A 17,535-nucleotide genomic window follows, 5' to 3' on the forward strand; every position below is an offset into this window, starting at 1 on the left:
AGCAGCCCCCAGTCACACCTGGGCAGCCTGCTGGAGGCGAGAGAAGGGCCTTCACCTCACAACCAGCAGCTCCCAGGTGGAAGGTCAGGTAGGGTACCCCACGGAGAGGAGCTAAGGGGAGCAGCAGAAACAGCCAGAAGCCCCCCGGGCTCTGTGGAACTGCCTTTTGGTTTCCTGGGGAAGAGGAGGAGAGATGAGGTGGCCCTGGCCCCCCAAGTGTCTGGGCACAGGCTCAGGGATGGGCTGGGATGAGGAAGCAGAGGCCTAGGCCACAAAGCTGGCCTAGAAGGATCTCGTCTCAGCCCCTAGCATCCTGGCTCCCAGGGGGAGGTCAACCTTCCTCCAGCAAGCACATCCTGCTATGGCCCTGCCATCCAGTCCAGCCCCACCACCCCACCACCCCTCCTCTACTCACCAGTCTCCCCTGCCACATTTCATTCCATCTTTATAGCTACCTACTGCATGCCACCCCCCCCCCCAATACACAGGTGAGCAAAACCACACACTCCTGACCCACCAAGCTGGAGGCCAGACCTCATCTAATACCACCAATAAATACAGGACTCTATGAGATGTGTGGGCAGAAAGGAGCTCCGGGTCCCAGGGGCAGCCACTGATGGAGGCCAGGGCAATCCCTGAGGACTTCCTGGAGGAAGAGGCACTGCAGAATCCCTAACGGGTGGAGGAGTGTTCTGGGTGGGAACATTTTGCAACACTCACACTATTTTGTGAGTGGACTTCCTTCTTGCCTCCCTAAGTTTGCTGACAAAAAGCTGACGGTGCTTTCTTCCCTTTGCTGACGACTCAAAGCTGAAACTGCTGAGTGTCAGGCACAACCTACTAAAAATAAGCACTTCCTTGGTCACCCAACGAAGGGTAGAGACTTCAACCTTCGCCAATCGGGGTGAACCGTCAACATTATTGGTACTCAACATTCCTATAAAATTCCCAGTCAAAAGTCCTCTCTCCCGCTGGGGCTGCCCTGGGCTGTGGGTCCAAGTCTAACATCCCCAAACAGGGAGTTTACGTCCTCACCGTGTTTTTGTCCTACGTGGATGGGCAATGCCTAGACAGTATCTGAGGAGCTAGTGAATGGAGCAGCTCAGTTAGCACATCTTTTTGTGCTGGTCTGAGGCAGATTGTAAGTGAAGGAGAGCCTTGCTCTCCTGAGCCAAGATCTCCTGAGCCCCGCATAGGCCGCCTCACAGAGCCCCAGAATGAACAACCCCATCACCAGGCCAGAGGCTGGTGAGAGAGAGAGCCACAGGCTCCTGCAAGCAGAGAGCTGGCTTCCACTCCCCTCATCCTAGCCCCCCAATACCGCAGAACTCAGCTTAGATGGCTGCACGTCAGAGCTTAAGGGACCCTACTTCCCGTCATGTCCCCAGAGCTCTGAGCCCTTGGCCAGCGCAGATGCTACGAACCAGCAATGAAGAAGGTGACAAAGTTGTCCAGGAGAATCTCGTCGTCCTGGGCCCCCTCTTCAGCTGAAAGACAAGGCGGGTCTCAGGCCCAGCAGGGCACCCACAACACATCCTCCCGCCTCCCCGCAGCTCGTGGAAGGACCCAGTCACTCTGTCCTCCAGCCCGTGGGGACAGCTGGGGTGAACAGCGCCCCCCATATTCCCGGCACCCCCGCCACTCCAGCCCTAAGGAAGCCCCGCACCTTTGAGAATCTGTGTGAGGATGTCTGCGGGAACGTCCTCTCCCCGCTTGAGGGCCTCCCGGCGGCGCTGCACCCAGTCCTTGCCAACCTGGCGCAGAAAGCGAATGCTCTCCCGGATCTCGCGAAGCTGCTTCCACTTCCCTGGCATGAACTGAAGAAAAGTGGGCTCGGGGTGGTCCACTGGACACACACATTTCCCTATCCCACCTCCCAACTCTGAAGTGACTTTAGAGATACACAGCAGCAGCAGCAAGCTGGAGTTGGAAGACTGGGAGAAAGTTCTAGAAAATATAAATTAGCCAGGGAGACCAGAGCTAGAGGGCAGGCTAAGCCCAACACCAGCTTCCCCTTCCTGCACCAGCTCCGTAAATGATGGACATCCACATAGCACTGGACAGTAAGAGCTTGTCCCTGAAGAACCGAGGCAGCGGGGAGGAAACCACAGCCAGAGAGAAGTGAACTGGAATCACTGCCGAAAAGATGGGGTGGCATCAGGGGACAGCAAGCTCAGAGGCGGACACCCCAGGGAACTGGGCACCCACCTAAGAATCAACTCCAGGGCCAGCTTTGCCCCTTCCTCCCTCCTCATGCCTGGAAGAAGGGGAGGAAAGCTGTGGCAGCCGTCTGATGACAACGAAGAGGTGGAGGGAGTGGGCCAGAAGGACAGAAGACTCTAGGGACATCGGGCATGGTGGGCCCATCGCAGCCATCCTCAAGTGGGCGGTCACTCCTGGTCTGCATAAAGCCTCTACTTTGGACGATGTATGCAAACCCTAACCGATTCAGAAGTCACTTCAGACTTTCAGAACACAAAATCCGTTTTGTGTTTTCAGAACACAAAATCTGTTCTGAAAAAAATATGGCTGGAGGAGGTGCCCCCGCAAATGAGCGCGGCGCGAGCTATGGCAACCGGCCGAGAGAGGAGCAGAGGTAGTACCTTCGCCAGGGTGTTGCGGGACGCGGAGATGCCCTCCATGATCAGCTTCACTTTCCGGGACAGAGGCTTCTGGGCGCCCAGCAGCATGCTGGTCTCCATCCCAAAAGCTGCCTGGGGGAGAGAGAAGGGCCAGGTCAAATCAAAGGGGTAGGAGGACCGAAGACCCAGGGCAGAGCCTGGCGCTGTCCTGCTGAGACCCAGGCTGGGCACGGGGGTAGAGTCATATCCCAGCACCATCTCCTCACAACAACCCCGTGAGTTCCAGCCCCATGGGAGGTGGTGAGGATTAAAATCTCTGGTGGTGCAAGGGGTTAAGTCTCAGCACTATCAAGCTAGGCAGCCACTGCAGCCTGAGTTCTATCCCTGGCCAGGGAGCTGACCCACATGGCGCAGCAGACCCCTCCTGTCTCCCCGCTGCTCCCCTCAGCAGTGTATTTCAGTGGGTCCACCTGTTCTGCTCCCCACTCTGTCTCTGGTGAATCCTCTCACCCCTGCACCTCTGGCCTGCACCCCAAGTTTTGCATGCATAAATAAATTAATCTTAAAAAAAAAAACCACCCAAGCAGTAGTTGCTTAGTAATCCATGTCTTCCTTCTCTGCACTTCCCCCTGAACTGCAACCTTCCCTGGCAGTTGTCCTCACCCAGCTCTCCTGTGAATGGCCAAAGAGGACCTTCATGTGCTCACAGTATATCTCTACCCTCAGCTGCCTGGCCTGCCTTTACCTGGACTTGGGGTGATGTGGGCCACTTCTGAGCTGCAGGGGGAGAAGCCAGGCCATACCCCAATGAGGGCGATGGGCTGGGGTAGGCTTTGAACTGGGAGTCAGGAGTCAGGCAGGCCTGAGAGTCAGTATCGCTCTTAGCACTGACTGGCCGTGGGCCAGTACCCACACCTCTGGGCGTCCATTACTAGAGGATGAGTTAGTAGCTCCGATTTCACACTAGATTGTTTGAATATTTAAGGAGATAAAATATATGAGATCCCACACCAGAGAAGGAGTCTCTGATGAGCCCTCTGCCCCTAGGCCTCCCACTGGGCCCCGCCCTCCACCCATCACCTTGGCCAGGATGTCCATGGTGGTGGAGGTTAGCATATCCTGCATGGACACTGGGGTCTGCCCATCCGCTTTGGCTTCCAGAATCTCCACCAACTGCTCAGCTTTCTCGTTGAATGTTTCCATCAAGCTGACCAAAGAGCTGTAGAAACAGCACAAATCAGTGACCACCAGGACCAGCTGGGCCTGCAACCACCCTATATCCCCTTCCCTGGAGTGGGGGGCCTGTGTGCAGAGTGGAGATGGTGTCCCCCAGCCCAGTTAGGGTTGAAGTAATCAAACTAAGCCCCGAGGGTTCACGATTCCCCACCTCATACACACTCAGGGTGGACACTGTTCCTTTGTCCTTGTCTTAATGATTCCATCATTAGGGGCCTGCCTGGATCCCTCCACTATGATGGGATGTGGACATACAGAAATCCCAGAGGACAGTGGCATGGAGGGGAAGAAGAGCCTCGGGGGTCCCCTAAAATCCATGATGGGATGATCCCAGTCCTCTCACACCCTTCTGCTCACACTGTCCACTCTCCTTAACTGCCCTGCCGGCCTACCATCAGCAGCCTGTGGTTTTCCCATCTCACTCCCTGTCCTTGAGCCATCACAGTGGCCAGCTCAGCATGGAAAAGAGTCCTCAACCAGACCACAGAGCTCCCTGCCCCTGGACAGCCACGTTGGTCAGTCTCCCAGGCACAGAGTTTAGAAAGAGGTATGGAAGGATGCACTCCAAACTCACAAGATTAGCAACCCTGAGGACATGGGAAGGGAGGAGACTGCCATTTTGTTTATTATATTTATCGCTAAATTTTTACTAAGAGAAAGTGTTGCTTTTGCAATTAAAAATAACTTGGAAAGTTAACAATATGAGTAAAGGGCATATGTGTGTACTGTCACCTATCCTTGTTCTTGAAATTATTTCCAAGTAAGAGTTTTTCAATATTAAAAAGAAAAAAAGAAAAATTATGAAAGAAAAGAGTAATTATTTCATGAATTAAAAAACCCCAGCTCTACAATGCCCATCAACCAACCCTGCTCTGGCATTCTGGTTCTAGCACAGACCCAGCACCCTCATGCTCACTGTTGCCCAGTCCCCACCCTGCACTGTTGCCCAAGTATCCAATGAAAGTACCACTCTTGTCTAGTCTCTTGCCATCTTAGAAAGTTTTAAATCACCTGTCATTCCTAGAAGGAAGATAAAAACCTCACCTGGGACTGGGAGGAAGTCTGGCCCTTGCTGACTCCCACCTGTGGGTCACCTCCTTGTAACAATGGCTTTTTAGTTCTTCCAAAGCATGATGCTCCTTCTACCTCAAGGCCTTTGCACATGTTGTCCCCTACGTCTAGAGCTCTCCTCCCTCCCACTGTCCATCCCCTGCCCCTTTATCACCTTAATACCTTCCCATTCTCCAGATAAACACAAAAATGCCACATCTCAGGAACATCTCTTGAGCCCTTAGTAGGCCCAGTGTAGTCACGTGCTGCACAACGAGATTTGGTCAGACACAACACACACACAGTAGTGGTCTCAATAAGCTACCCCTCAGAACCCAGCTTCGACAGAGGCTCTGCCATTTACGTTTGTATTACACACTATGATGTATTACACTCGACAATGTTTGCACCTCAAGAATGTGGCCTCACAACACATTCCTCAGAGGATATCCCTGTCATTAAATGAAGTGTGACTACATAGGCTCTCATGGACCCTTGATGTTTTCTTCACAACACTTACATGGTTTGCAAGTATATATTTATTCACAAGGTTATTTGTAGTTGTCTTTAAATTCACATTCGAGTTGACTATTTGGAGAGCAGATAGCTGGTTATCACACAACAATGCTGAATCTTTTGCAGTTGTCATGGATACAAAAGGTTGGACTGGGGTGTTAGAGGTACAGTAAAATCCCAACCCCCTTGTCTTTGATGGAAATGATTGGGGCTGACGTGTTTCAGTAAAAGTAATGTCTAGGAAAGCAGAATTTCATAATTTACTCTTGCAATTTTATTAAAAGTGTATAATGATATTCTACGCAGATTAAACTCATCAATGATTTCCATCCTTTTCTCCTTAGTGAGTGTCTTGATATCATCCAAGTCTTGATATCATCTTCATTGACAGAAGCAATTTCCAAAGTTTCTTTCATGAAACATTGTGAATTTTGCATTTCCAATAAAATGATCATCTTTTTGATGACCTTATTATAAGACTCGAAAATAAAGATGTCAAGTGACAGTGCATGACAATGTGAATGCACTCAATGCTAGTGAACTGTATACCTAAAATTGGTCAAGACAGTTAATGTCATGTTATATATGCTTTACCACAATTAAAAATTTTTACATAAAAATATTGGTGAAAATGCTTAATAAAACATAAAGTGCTATTCAAACACAGGTCTTAGGTACTGGAGAAACCTCATCAAGACATGCAACTGGTGTTTATGACCAGTGAGTATCACTTGCTCTGATAATCTCAAACATGACATGGTCCCTGAGGTAGGGACCTTTGGAACCCTGGCTTATTAAGCAATGCCTCTCTCCAAGCTATTCCTTCTCATTCTGACTTCTGCCCACTTTCTAGTGAGAACAAGTCTATCTGAGTCATTTAACTCACACAGGCATTCACTCACTCTATGGATATTCCTAAAGGGCTTGCAAAGTGCCCAGCACAGGTGTTCAGGGACAAGCTGTATCTTTGGCCACTGGGGACCTGTGGTCTTGCAAGGGACATGGAAATTACTGACAATCACTGCAGAGGGTGTGATAGAGCCATGGCCTCAGCTTTATAGGGCTAAGGAATATGTCCCCAAAACAGTGACATCTTAGCTGGGTATAAAAGGGGCAGAGGCATTCCCTGGGGTGTACAGAGGTCAGTGGAAATGGAGGAACAAAGACAGAGGTGCCAAAAGAAGCACAGTAGTTCCAGAAAGGGGCAAAATTGAGAGTGAAAAAGCTGGTGGCGTCCAGAGACCAGACTGGGGGAGGGGCAAGGATTGCCCTTCATCTTCCAGATGATTGAGAGCCATTGAAAGCTTCAGGTCAGGGAAGTGACATGGTCAGATCTGCATTTTGGCAAGCTCTCTCCAGGACAGTGAGGTGGATTCAGTGGAGGAGGGAGAAAGGAAGACAGCCAGGGAAGAGACTGCAATGAAAGTGCAAGTGAGGATGTTTACAGTCATGCAAATTTTATGTCCTAAATAGTAATTTCATAGTGGAGAAACCTGGAGGATGATGCCTTTGACAAGCGAGCAAAATCAACTTCTCCAGCAAGGGAAAAAAATGACAGCACATGTCCCCTGACTTGAGGCCCTGAGGGGGACACAGCATCACTTTTGTGATGTTCTCACCTAAAAGCAAAACCTGAGTATAATTGTGGAAACATCAAACAAACTCAAATAGAAGGACAGGCTACAAAACTGGCCTATCATCTAAAGTTTTAGGTCAAGAAAGTCAAGAAGAAGGGCCTTCCTGATGGCACAGCAGGTTGAACACAGCACTGTGAAGCTGCCCACAGCCTCTGCAGCACAGCTTCAATTCCCGGCTGGCCAAGGAGATACACACATGGTGCGGCAGACCTCTCCTGTCTCTCCCACTGCTCCCCTCAGCAGTGTATTTCTATCAGTCTGCCTATTTTGCTCCCCACTCTGTCTCTGGTGAATCCTCTCACCCTCCTGCACATCTGGCCTGTACCCTGATTCTTGCATGCATGAATAAATAAATCTTTTTTAAAAAAGTCAAGAAGATAGAGCTGTCTGGAAGGAAGGAGATGGAGGGAGATGGAAACTGAACACAACACATGAACCTGGGCTGCATCCCAGACATGGAAGTAATAGCCTTGACTGTGTAGTGGAAAAAATTCAAAAACAGACTTTGGATTAGATAACAGTATTGAATTAATGTTAAATGTCTTCATTTTGATAGCTGAACTGCAGTCATGTAGAACATTCTGGTTCTTAGGAAATACACCCAAAAGTGTTTTTAAGGGCAACGATCACAATGTCTCCAGTCACTCTCAAGTTTTTTAAAAAAGTACCACAGGGTGGGAGAAATTGTCAGCAAGGTCTGAGGGATGGTGGTGGGAAAAGAAAAAAGAATAAGAGGGCAGTCTCCCAAGGGAAAAACAGCAAGAGAGATGCTGTTAGATGAACCAGACACAAAGCTGAAAATAGTTCTACATTTGAAGTTCCCAAAGAGTATAGGAAAACTGTAGCTTGAGTTTGTTTAAAATTAAAAAGTGAGAGAACATCTTTTCTTTTTTTAAAAAATGCACTCAATAAAACACCATATATGTATAATATACATATGTATGTAATAGAGAGAATATAAATATATGCCCACAGAAAAGAAATGATGAAGCAAATGGTGATTTAAACAACTAGTAATTCTCAGTAAAAGACATACAGGAGTCCCTTAGGCTATTCTGTTTTTCCCATAAATTTGAAATTATTTCAAAGTCAAAGATGATCTTTCTCAAAAGTGAAACAGAGCTACTTCCCAGCCACCCCCTCTTACTTACACACCCAAGAGAAATGAAAACCTCTGTCCACACAGAAACCTGCACAAAAATGTGCAGGACCTCCCTGGTGACACAAGGGATTAAGCATCAGCACTATGAAGCAATCCACAGCCACTGCTGCATGAGTTTGATCCCCACCCAGGAAGGTGACCCACATGGCACAGCAGACCTCTCCTGTCTCACCCGCTGCTCCCCTCAGCAGTGTGTTTCAGTCAATCCACCTGTTCTGCTCCCCACTCTGTCTCTGGTCAATCATCTCACCCTCCCACCTCTAGCCTGTACCCCAGCTCTTGTATGCATAAATAAATAAATATTTTTTTTTAATGTGCAGAACAACATTCTTCACAACAGTCAAAAAATGGAAACAACTGAAGCAGGGATAAAAAAATTATGGCATGTCCACATCCACAGAATGGAATGTTATTGGGCAATAAAAAGGAAGGCAGTTCCGACACATGCTGGAACCTGATGTGCCTGGAGGATGTGCTGAGTGAAAGCTGGCACAGGATCCCATGGAGTGACCAATCGCACTTTGAGGAAATGTCCAAATATGAAAATCCATAGGGAAAGAAAGTAAATTCTGTGTTTTTCAGGAGCTGGGGCTTTGACAGGAAATGGGGAGCAGCTGCTTTTGGGGGTGATGAAAATGTTCTACGGTTGAATGGCATGATGGTTGTACAATTTTGTGAATATACTAAAAACCATTGAATTATACCCTTTTTTTTTTTTTTTTTTTTTTGGGTGGGACCCTCACCGGTGGCCGGGGATCGAACTGGTGCTGCAGAGGCTGCAGGCAGCCTCGCAACCCAGCACTCAACTGCTGCGCCACCAGGGGAGGCCCTGAATTGTACACTTTAAATGGGACATTGTACAGTGTGCGGGTTATGTCTCAACCCAATGGTTATTTACAAAATAAAAGGCTACCCTGAAATGAAACTGGAGTCCAGAGGAGGTGTGATGAGGTCTGATCCAGGGCAGCCCCTGGGGGCTGGGACCCTGCACCTCCAGGCACCCTGATACTCAGGCCCTCTGCTCCAAAGCCACATGGGGCCTCCCTCAGCCTCATGGCCTTTTGGTCGACTGGACTCATCTTTCTTGGACTCCCAGTGGCCTCTCCGTCCTCCCTTTGGCCTGGGTCACCTGGGGTGCAACCTGCTGCTTCCTGGGCCCACGTCCTGGCCACACTCACCTGCGGCTGAAGGCCAGGTCCATGACCCTCCGCTGCTTGTGCCAGCGCTCATAGTCACATTCGGACACCAAACCTTGACCGAACAGCCTGCGGGGACAAAGACCAGTGTGACACACAGGAGGGGAGGGGAAGGCCGCAGCCGCCCTTGGGTGATGCAGGCGCTGGCAACGCCCGTGGTGATGGCCACCCTATGGGCACACCAAACACCATGGATTGAAACTCCAGTGGGGTAGAGGTGGTAGAGTTTTTGTCTGAGGCTTTTTACTATGACAAAAATGTATTTTATGTAATAAAATAGAACTGGGGTGATCATGTGCCTAAGCTCTGAGACCCCAGTACTCTGCCTGTCATTCAGGTGGGGATGAGCAGAAAGGAGATGCTAATGACAAGAGCGGCGGCTGCCACGCAGAGACACCTAGGGTGGGCCTGGCAGCCGGGTCCAGGTGCCACTCCAGTGCTCTTCACCCTGCAGCCCAGCCCGCCCAGCTGAGGCTAGCCCCCTCAGGCCCCCCAGACCCCCACCTCCCAGATCCCTCCAACCCCTCAACACTCCCCCATTCCCCTTCTCACCTCTCCCCAAACACGGTCTGGATGGCGTGGTACATCTTGGAGTCCTTGTTGTATTTGGTGGACATCAGGAACTTCTAGAGGCCCCAAAACATCCCCATGAGCTCGTGCACCCACAAGAAGCTGCCGAGAGCTTAGTGGTTTCCTTGATTCTTGTGAAACATGCCCCAGAAAATCACCCCAAGCCAGGTACAGCGCGAACACTTCCTAGGTGTGATCTCACCTAATCCTCAGAAGCCCTGCCCTCAAGTCATCACTGCCTCTCTGTGCTGGGGAAAGCAGAGCACCGAGGGACAGTGTGACTGCCAGCTTCCAGAGCAAGAAAAGGCAGGTGCTGCTCTAACATGGAGAGGGGGAGGGGAGATGCCAGAAGGAGGGCTTCTGGGCAAAGAGTCAGTGTTGTTTGTGTCAGCCCATCCCCAGAAGTCAAGGAATGCTTCCTGGAGGAAGGGCCAACTCGCCTGACCAAGAGTAGAGGACAGTGACAGTCCCATCAGCAATGGTTGTGAGGCAGGCACCCCCTGGTTAACAGCTCAGGCTGTAGCTTGGCTGGCATGAATCTGAATCTGGGCTCAGCAGCCCCCTCCACCACTTGCTCAATGACCAGAGCAAGTGCTTCCCCCACTCTACACCTCAGTTTCCTCATCATAAAGGATGGAGGTAAGTGTGTGGCCAAGTCAACACTACACGATGGCTCTGAGGCGGGCCCTGGCACACAGCAGGAGCTCCACCGGTGCCAGCTGCACATCCCCATCCTGTAGCTCACTTAACACCCCATCAGCCCTGAGGTGTGGGTTCTCTCTCTTTGCTCACCTATAGATGCTTTTCACATAGATGACGAAACAGATTTAAAACGGGCCCAAGGTTGCATACTCGCTAAAGGGTGGAAAAGGATTTGAGACTGGGTGATTCGCTATGGGGAAAGTAGGGGAAGTCTGTGACCCAGGCAGAGGTATGTGGAGTGGGGACAGGCAGCAGAGGGGCTGGCGAGGCTGTAGGGGCAAATTCCAGAGAGCTGTAGGATGCTAAGCTTCCTCCTGTGGGGCAGGGACTAGTTCTGCTGCCAGGTAACCCAAGGGCTGCTGGTGTCTGTGAATGTCTCAGGCGAATGTCTGAATTTTCAGGGGAACGGAAACCCTAGAAATGGGAGACTTTGGGTCATAAGCCACAGCCCAGGGGAATCCTACTTCCCCAAACACTATCATTTGTAAGCCAAGTTCCCTCACCACCTTACCCTGCCAAGGGGAAGACTTGGTCCTGTCTCCTGCCCAAAGGCCATGACCATACAGGCCACCTCCAAGGGCCCTTTCAGAAGACCCCGAGTGCTCTGAGGTCAGAGCCAACCCCCCACTCCATGCTAAACTGAGGAGCCCCCACCGTGAGGCAGCTATAACACAAGCTCTGACATTCTCCCCCTCACCAGGGGTCCCCACAACCTGTTCTTCCCAGCCTGGAGAGGCTATGATGCCCCAGTGAGCTGGGCTCTGGGCCATGAGGGATGCACAGGGGACCACAGCATCCTGCTGCCTTCTCTAGTTGCCCACCCTGAGGTTTTACTTCTATACACAAAAGAGTAACTGTTAAAGATTTTCCCTCTTTCCTTAAATAACCAGAAAAATAAAAATAAAAAACCAGACCAATTACAAAATGGCTGTTTTCAGACACTGGATAACAGGCAATGCAGGATTGTGAATCCCAAGAGAAGGAAAAGAAGAAAAAGCTAAACCAAAAGAAGTGCCAGAAGCCCTAGAAATCTGACTGTAAAACTGAAGGTATCAGAGGGGGCGAGTTGGGGGGTGGGCATCATGGAGGTTGGGGCAGGGGTAGAATTCAGTGGTCAATGGTAGAGGACTCTTGGTGCTTGCGAGGACTCTGGGTGTGGGTGATAACATACATCTGAAGAGGTGTGAACCTATTCCTCTAAATCATACAGTGTTGTAAACCAACATGACCTCAATAAAAAATAATACAAGAGGAAAAAAAAATATGTCAGGCCCCCAACCTAGGATTACTTCAGCTTTCTGCTTAGAAGCAATTTCAGGACAAAGACACCAAAAGAACAACTCCGGTCTTTGACTGTTCTGAACTAAATCAAGAGTAAAGTCCTACTCTAGATCAACCTACAAAAGTCTTAATACAAACCAAGAAGTAATCAGATTGATCTGCAAGTAACTTCATCACCTGCAGATAACATTTTCCAACTCACCTTCAAAGGAATAAAATAAAGCTGAGCACTCAAAAATATATAGTTCACAATACTCAATGTCTAGTATAAAATCACTAGTCATGCCAATAAGCAGGAGATTCTCACCTATAATAGGTCTAGAAATAACAGAGATGATGGATTTCACAGACAAAAACTTTTAAGACTTTTTTTTTTACAAATATTATAAGTATGCTCAAAGAATCCACATAAGCAAGAAATTAAAAAAAAAAAAACCCTACATAGAAATAACACAAAAAGAAGCAAGGCAGAACATAATTAAATGCCTGAAACCAGAGAGTCTTAAAAGTAGACAGAGATGAAATGGTATAATATCATTTGAAGGTAGACTGATATAAGTTAAATATGATACTACAAACTGTGGAACAACCACTAAGACAAAGAGAAAGCAGAGCTAATAAGGAAAGGGGAGATAAAATGGAATACTAAAACATACTAAAGCCCAAAAGAGGTCAGGAAAGGAAGAAAATGGAGCAAGCAACAAATAGGACAAATAGAAAACCAATAACAGCATAGTAGATTTCAATCTAGTCATATCAATAAGTACATTAAATATACTTAGGCAGACTTATAAAACAACAAGATCCAACTCAGGTCTACCCACAAGAAACCCACTCTAAATATAAAAATCCAGACAGGTTAAATGTAAATGGCTAAAAAAATGTTATGCCATGCAACAGTAAACATAAGATAGTGGGAGTAGATATATTAATACTAGACCAAAATATACTTTAGGAAATGGAATATTACCAAGAATAAAGGGGGAAATTGCTAAAAATAAAGGGGTCAATCCTGTGGTAGTTGCTAAAGTAAGTAAATACACAGAAATAAAGTCAACCAACTTAATTGACATTCCTAAAGTACTTCATTCAACAATTACAGAATGTATATACTTTTGAACGCTCATGAACATTCGCACATGACTATATGCCAGGTCATAAAGGAAGTTTTAATTTAAAAGGGTTGTGATCATGAAGAGTATTTTCTCTGACCTTAAATTAGAAATCAATATCAGAAAAATATTAGGAAAATCCCACAATATTTTGAAATTGAACAACACATTTCTAAATAATCCACAATTCAAAGAAGAACTAACAAGTTAGAAAATATTTTGAGCTAAATGAAAATAAAACCATAACAGATTGAAGTTTGTGGTACATTTGTGCTAAAAGTAGTGTTTATAGGAAAATATATTGCCTTTAATACTTATATTAGAAAATAAACAAGGTCTAAACTCAATTATCTAAACTCTCATCTTAAATTGAGAACAAGAACAAATTAAGCCCAAAGTGAGTAGAGGGAGGAAATAGTAAAGAACAGAAATCAATAAAATATAAAACAAACAATGGGGAAAACCAAATAAAACAAAAACTGGTTCTTTGAAAATGTCAATAAAATTAATAAAGCTCTTGTTAGCCTGAGGAAGAAAATAAAAGTAAACTCAAATTGCTGTTTTCAGAAATGAAAGAGGTGATATTGTTATAGATCCTATAGCCACATCCTATAGATATTATGAGCATCTTTCAGCCCATAATTTCAACAAGTTAGATGACATGGACAAAATCCTTGGAAAAACACAATTCCCAATCTCAAGAAAAAATAGAAAATCTGAATGGCCATATATCAATTATAAAAGTTGAATGTGTAATCAAACAAAACTAAAAACACTTCCTTCAAAAAAAATACCAATCCCATGTGGCTTCACTGGTACTACCAAACATTAAAGGAAGAAATTAAACCACACCTATATAAAGGTTTTCAGAAAATAGAAGAGAAAAAAACATTTCCCAATCTATCTTAAGAGGCCTATTAATCTGATGCCAAAACCAGACGAGTGCGTTATAAGAATAAACACATAAACAAATATCCTTAACAAAAAGATGAACAAATTGTATCTACATATCCAGGTACACTTCAACAAGCTATCATGAAAACGAATGCAAGGTTGGTTTAATACTTGAATACTAAATGAACATAATGCATCATATTAATACGTATCTTTCAACTTCTTTTCTCATCTAGTATCATGGAGGTCTTTGGGCATAGCTTGTGGTAGTATGATTTATTTTATTTGTTTATTTATTTACTTAGTGGAGAACAGAAAAGTTGGGTTTATTGAAATACACTGCTAAGTGGACACACTGCAGGTAAGAGAGGAGAAGCCTACTGCATCTGGTAGTATGCTTTTTTAAAAGTATTAAACTGTGTCTATATTTGAAATAAAACTTTTTTAATATAATGATTTTTAACATCCTATCAGATGATTGTTCTACTTGTCTCCTGATGAGGACCCTAAGTTATGTGTGGCCCTCTCTGTGTCACCACACTCTCCCAGCAGAGAATCATTGCCACACATCTCCAAGTACCCACTATGAGACTAATAGACCATCATTTATTGAGCATTTGCTATCTGCCAAGGACAGGTGAGACAATTCACACACATCTCACACTGCAAGAGCCGCATCATTCCTATTTTAAAGAGAAGGAAATTGAGGCATGGAAGGATGAAGTAACTTTGCAAGGTCCCTGTTGGTGGCAGAGCCCAAATGTGAGGCCTCTTCCACCAACGCCAATAACGATGGCCAGTCTTAGCTCCCTGGACGACACCATTCTGCCAGTAATGACACCTCTGTTCCCTCATTTCTAAAATGATACTGCTATGAGAGTTAAATGGGGAAATAATTGGGGAGAACACAGAAAATTGCATGTATAAGTAACTTTGGATACTTTCTTTATTAAATCAATCAATCAATATTTAATTCTCATCATAGCCCTGACAGAGGATTCAAAACCCATCTTGAAGATGAAGGACCTGAGGCTGAGAAAGGTGAACTCACTCAATATGGGCCTCCAGTCGGGCCCAACTGCCAACCCAGCTGAGTGTGAGAGCAAAGACCTGCTCACGATCCACTTCCAAAGCCCTGCTGGTAGGTGTCCCTAAACATGGGTGGTGAGAGAAAGATGCCATTTCCTCTGGGGTTCTTGAGAAACCAACCCAATAGCAGGACTCTGGAACATTCCTTCCCCAGGCCCCTACCCAAGGAAACCGCTCTATTTCCTACCTTGACTGACTCGGGGCTGGTGACGATGACCGAGGTTTTGTGGAAGACGTTGACCCGCACAACAGGACCGTATTTCTTAGCCCTAGAAACCAAGGTGCCCCAGAGGAGGCTGTCAACCAGGGGACCCGACATGCAGTCAGCCCAGGCCCCACAGGAAGGACAGGGCATCCCCTCCTAGGAGGGGGCTCAACATAGGCCAAGAGAGTGCCTGGCACTGGGGCCTGAAGGCCTGGGGCCACATAGTCTCTGCAGCCGCAGCTGCCACCTCCCTGTTAAGTCACATCCCCACGAGGCCTCCATCTCTACATCCATGAAATAGAGGTGCTGCACCCCTCCTTTATCCCAAAAGGTTGGACTGGGAATCGAGCAATAGCATGTCTTTGAAAAGTGTACATCAACCCCTCAACCAGGACAGCAGTCTAGGCACATTCCTCCACCCAGTTTACAGATGAGGAAACTGAGGCCTGAGAGCTGCTGGTGGCTGGTTTAACTTCAGCAGCTGGCAATGGCAACTCCTGCCTTCGAGACACAACTGTCTGCCTCTCCACTCAGGGGAGGGCCTGCTGGGCTGGGAGCCACCTGAGTGGGGGTGGTCTGGACAGGGTAGGAGTGGGGGACAGCTGGGCCGAGGAGCCTGGGCCAGAGTAAGGGCAACAAATGCCAAGTTAGGACCCACCAATCCAAAAACACATCTTGAAGCACGCGGCCACAGACCTCATCCTTTTTCCAAAAGCAGGGGAGGTGTCCTAGAAGGAAACTAGAAGAAATGGAGACATTTAGATCACCAGATGTCACCTTGAGGGGGCTCCCTTCCCTGCGGGGCCCTGTGAGGTCAGGATGATTGGGCACACTTTGCAGATGGGGGACTGAGGCACGGGGAGGTGCGTCACCAGGCCCGATGCAAACCCAGGTCTCACTGCCCCCGATACCTCCTGGAGGAGAGGCTTTATTCCTCTGCATCTTCCTGGCTCGCAGGCCAGGGCTCCATCACACTGTGTGGGGTCACCCTGACACTGCCCCCTACATGCAAGTGCCCAGCTGAGCCTCATCCTGTCCCACCACCCCTACTACCAGGCAGCTCTATCACCAACCCACTTTATAGGTAAGATAACTGAGTCTGGGAGGTGACATCACCTGCCCACAACTGCGGGGTGGGTACCAGGTGTCCCTGTGCCCTGCTAAGTCGGAGCGTGGTCCCAGGTGGCAGAGACGCCTGCCGCGGGGTGCCCTGGCGTGTGTTCCCAGGCGCTCGGGGCCTCACTCAGCAAGCTCACTTTCCCTCACTGCAACATCCAGGTGAGTGAGGACAACACGGCAGTTGGAGCTTTCTGGGTCATGGAACTCACATCTCCAGGAGTGGGGCGGGGCAGGACAGAGAGCACGTAAATAAGCAAGTAAGTAGGAAGCCAGAGAGTGATGGGATTAAAACCAGTCAAGGGCAGGGAGTGGTAGAGACAGGTGGGGACGCTGTACAGTGGCCTCTTCATACAGGAGGTTCGGGGACTTTCCCTCTGAGGAAGTGACATGTGGCTGCAGGAGGTGAGGGGCTTAGCCCTCTGGGGCAAGACGGCAGCAGGTGCAAAGGGCCTGAGGTGCGAGTGGCTCCATCAGCTCAGGGAGGAGCGAGAAGGCCGTGTGGCTGAAGCAGCGTGCTTGAGGGGAAAGTGGGCTGAGGCAGGGTCACCGGAGTTGGGCTTCAGACCACGCGTGGCCCTGTGGGCTGTGTCCAACGCTCTGCTTGGAGCTCAGTGGAGCGGGGGCCACTGGGGTTTGGCCGCGAGCGGACAGGTCTGACTTGAGTTTCAAATGGACGGTTCTCACGGCTGTCCTGCCCGAGGCCAGTGGGGGCGGCAGTGAGGGCAGCTGTGGGGTGAGGGGCGAGGCCACGGGAAGCAGACGGTGCATGACCCGCGGAGTGTGTGGACGAGGGCATGCGTGAGGTGCGGCGCCCCTGGGCACAGGGAGGATGGAAGGTCTGCTGCTCCTGAGGGTGGAGGGTGGGGAAGGGACTTGTGGGGCAGGAGAGCAGGTGAGAGGGCCCCGCCACACCCAGGGCAGCCCTCTCCCAGCCTCCTGCCTCCCAGAGTCCCCAGGGGCCGTGCCCCAGTCGCCCCAGAGGGAACGCGCTATGGTGGCCTATGCTCCCTCGCCCAACCCCCAAACCCGGGTGCTACTTTCACTCGGTTGTCTCAGGATGGACTTGGGGGCCCAGCCTGAGACAAGGGGCCCAGTGAGGAGCGTGGCTGTGGGCCTGAGGGGGGTGGCGGTGCCTGTTACATGGACGCGCTTGGCAGGTGGACCCTGCCTTGAGGCGGCCGTGG

At 48.7% G+C, this 17,535-nt stretch overlaps 1 protein-coding gene across 1 annotated transcript in view; it reads right to left on the bottom strand.

The window, feature by feature from the left end:
- The window catches only part of LOC119238338 (cholesterol 24-hydroxylase), a 30,369-nt gene that overhangs the window by 8,225 nt on the left and 4,609 nt on the right, over nt 1–17,535 (bottom strand). Inside the window, exons 2-9 of the mRNA XM_037502007.1 lie at nt 15,891–15,971; nt 15,215–15,296; nt 9,932–10,005; nt 9,362–9,448; nt 3,663–3,801; nt 2,604–2,714; nt 1,667–1,817; nt 1,425–1,487 (exon numbers count right to left, since the gene is read on the bottom strand). Coding sequence (XP_037357904.1) covers nt 1,425–1,487; nt 1,667–1,817; nt 2,604–2,714; nt 3,663–3,801; nt 9,362–9,448; nt 9,932–10,005; nt 15,215–15,296; nt 15,891–15,971 — 788 coding nt within the window. The remainder of the gene's footprint in view (nt 1–1,424; nt 1,488–1,666; nt 1,818–2,603; nt 2,715–3,662; nt 3,802–9,361; nt 9,449–9,931; nt 10,006–15,214; nt 15,297–15,890; nt 15,972–17,535) is intronic.

This window comes from Talpa occidentalis, unplaced genomic scaffold (assembly GCF_014898055.3).
Source record: "Talpa occidentalis isolate TD23 unplaced genomic scaffold, MPIMG_talOcc4v2.1 talOcc4.11, whole genome shotgun sequence".
In the NCBI taxonomy this organism is placed as follows: domain Eukaryota; kingdom Metazoa; phylum Chordata; class Mammalia; order Eulipotyphla; family Talpidae; genus Talpa; species Talpa occidentalis.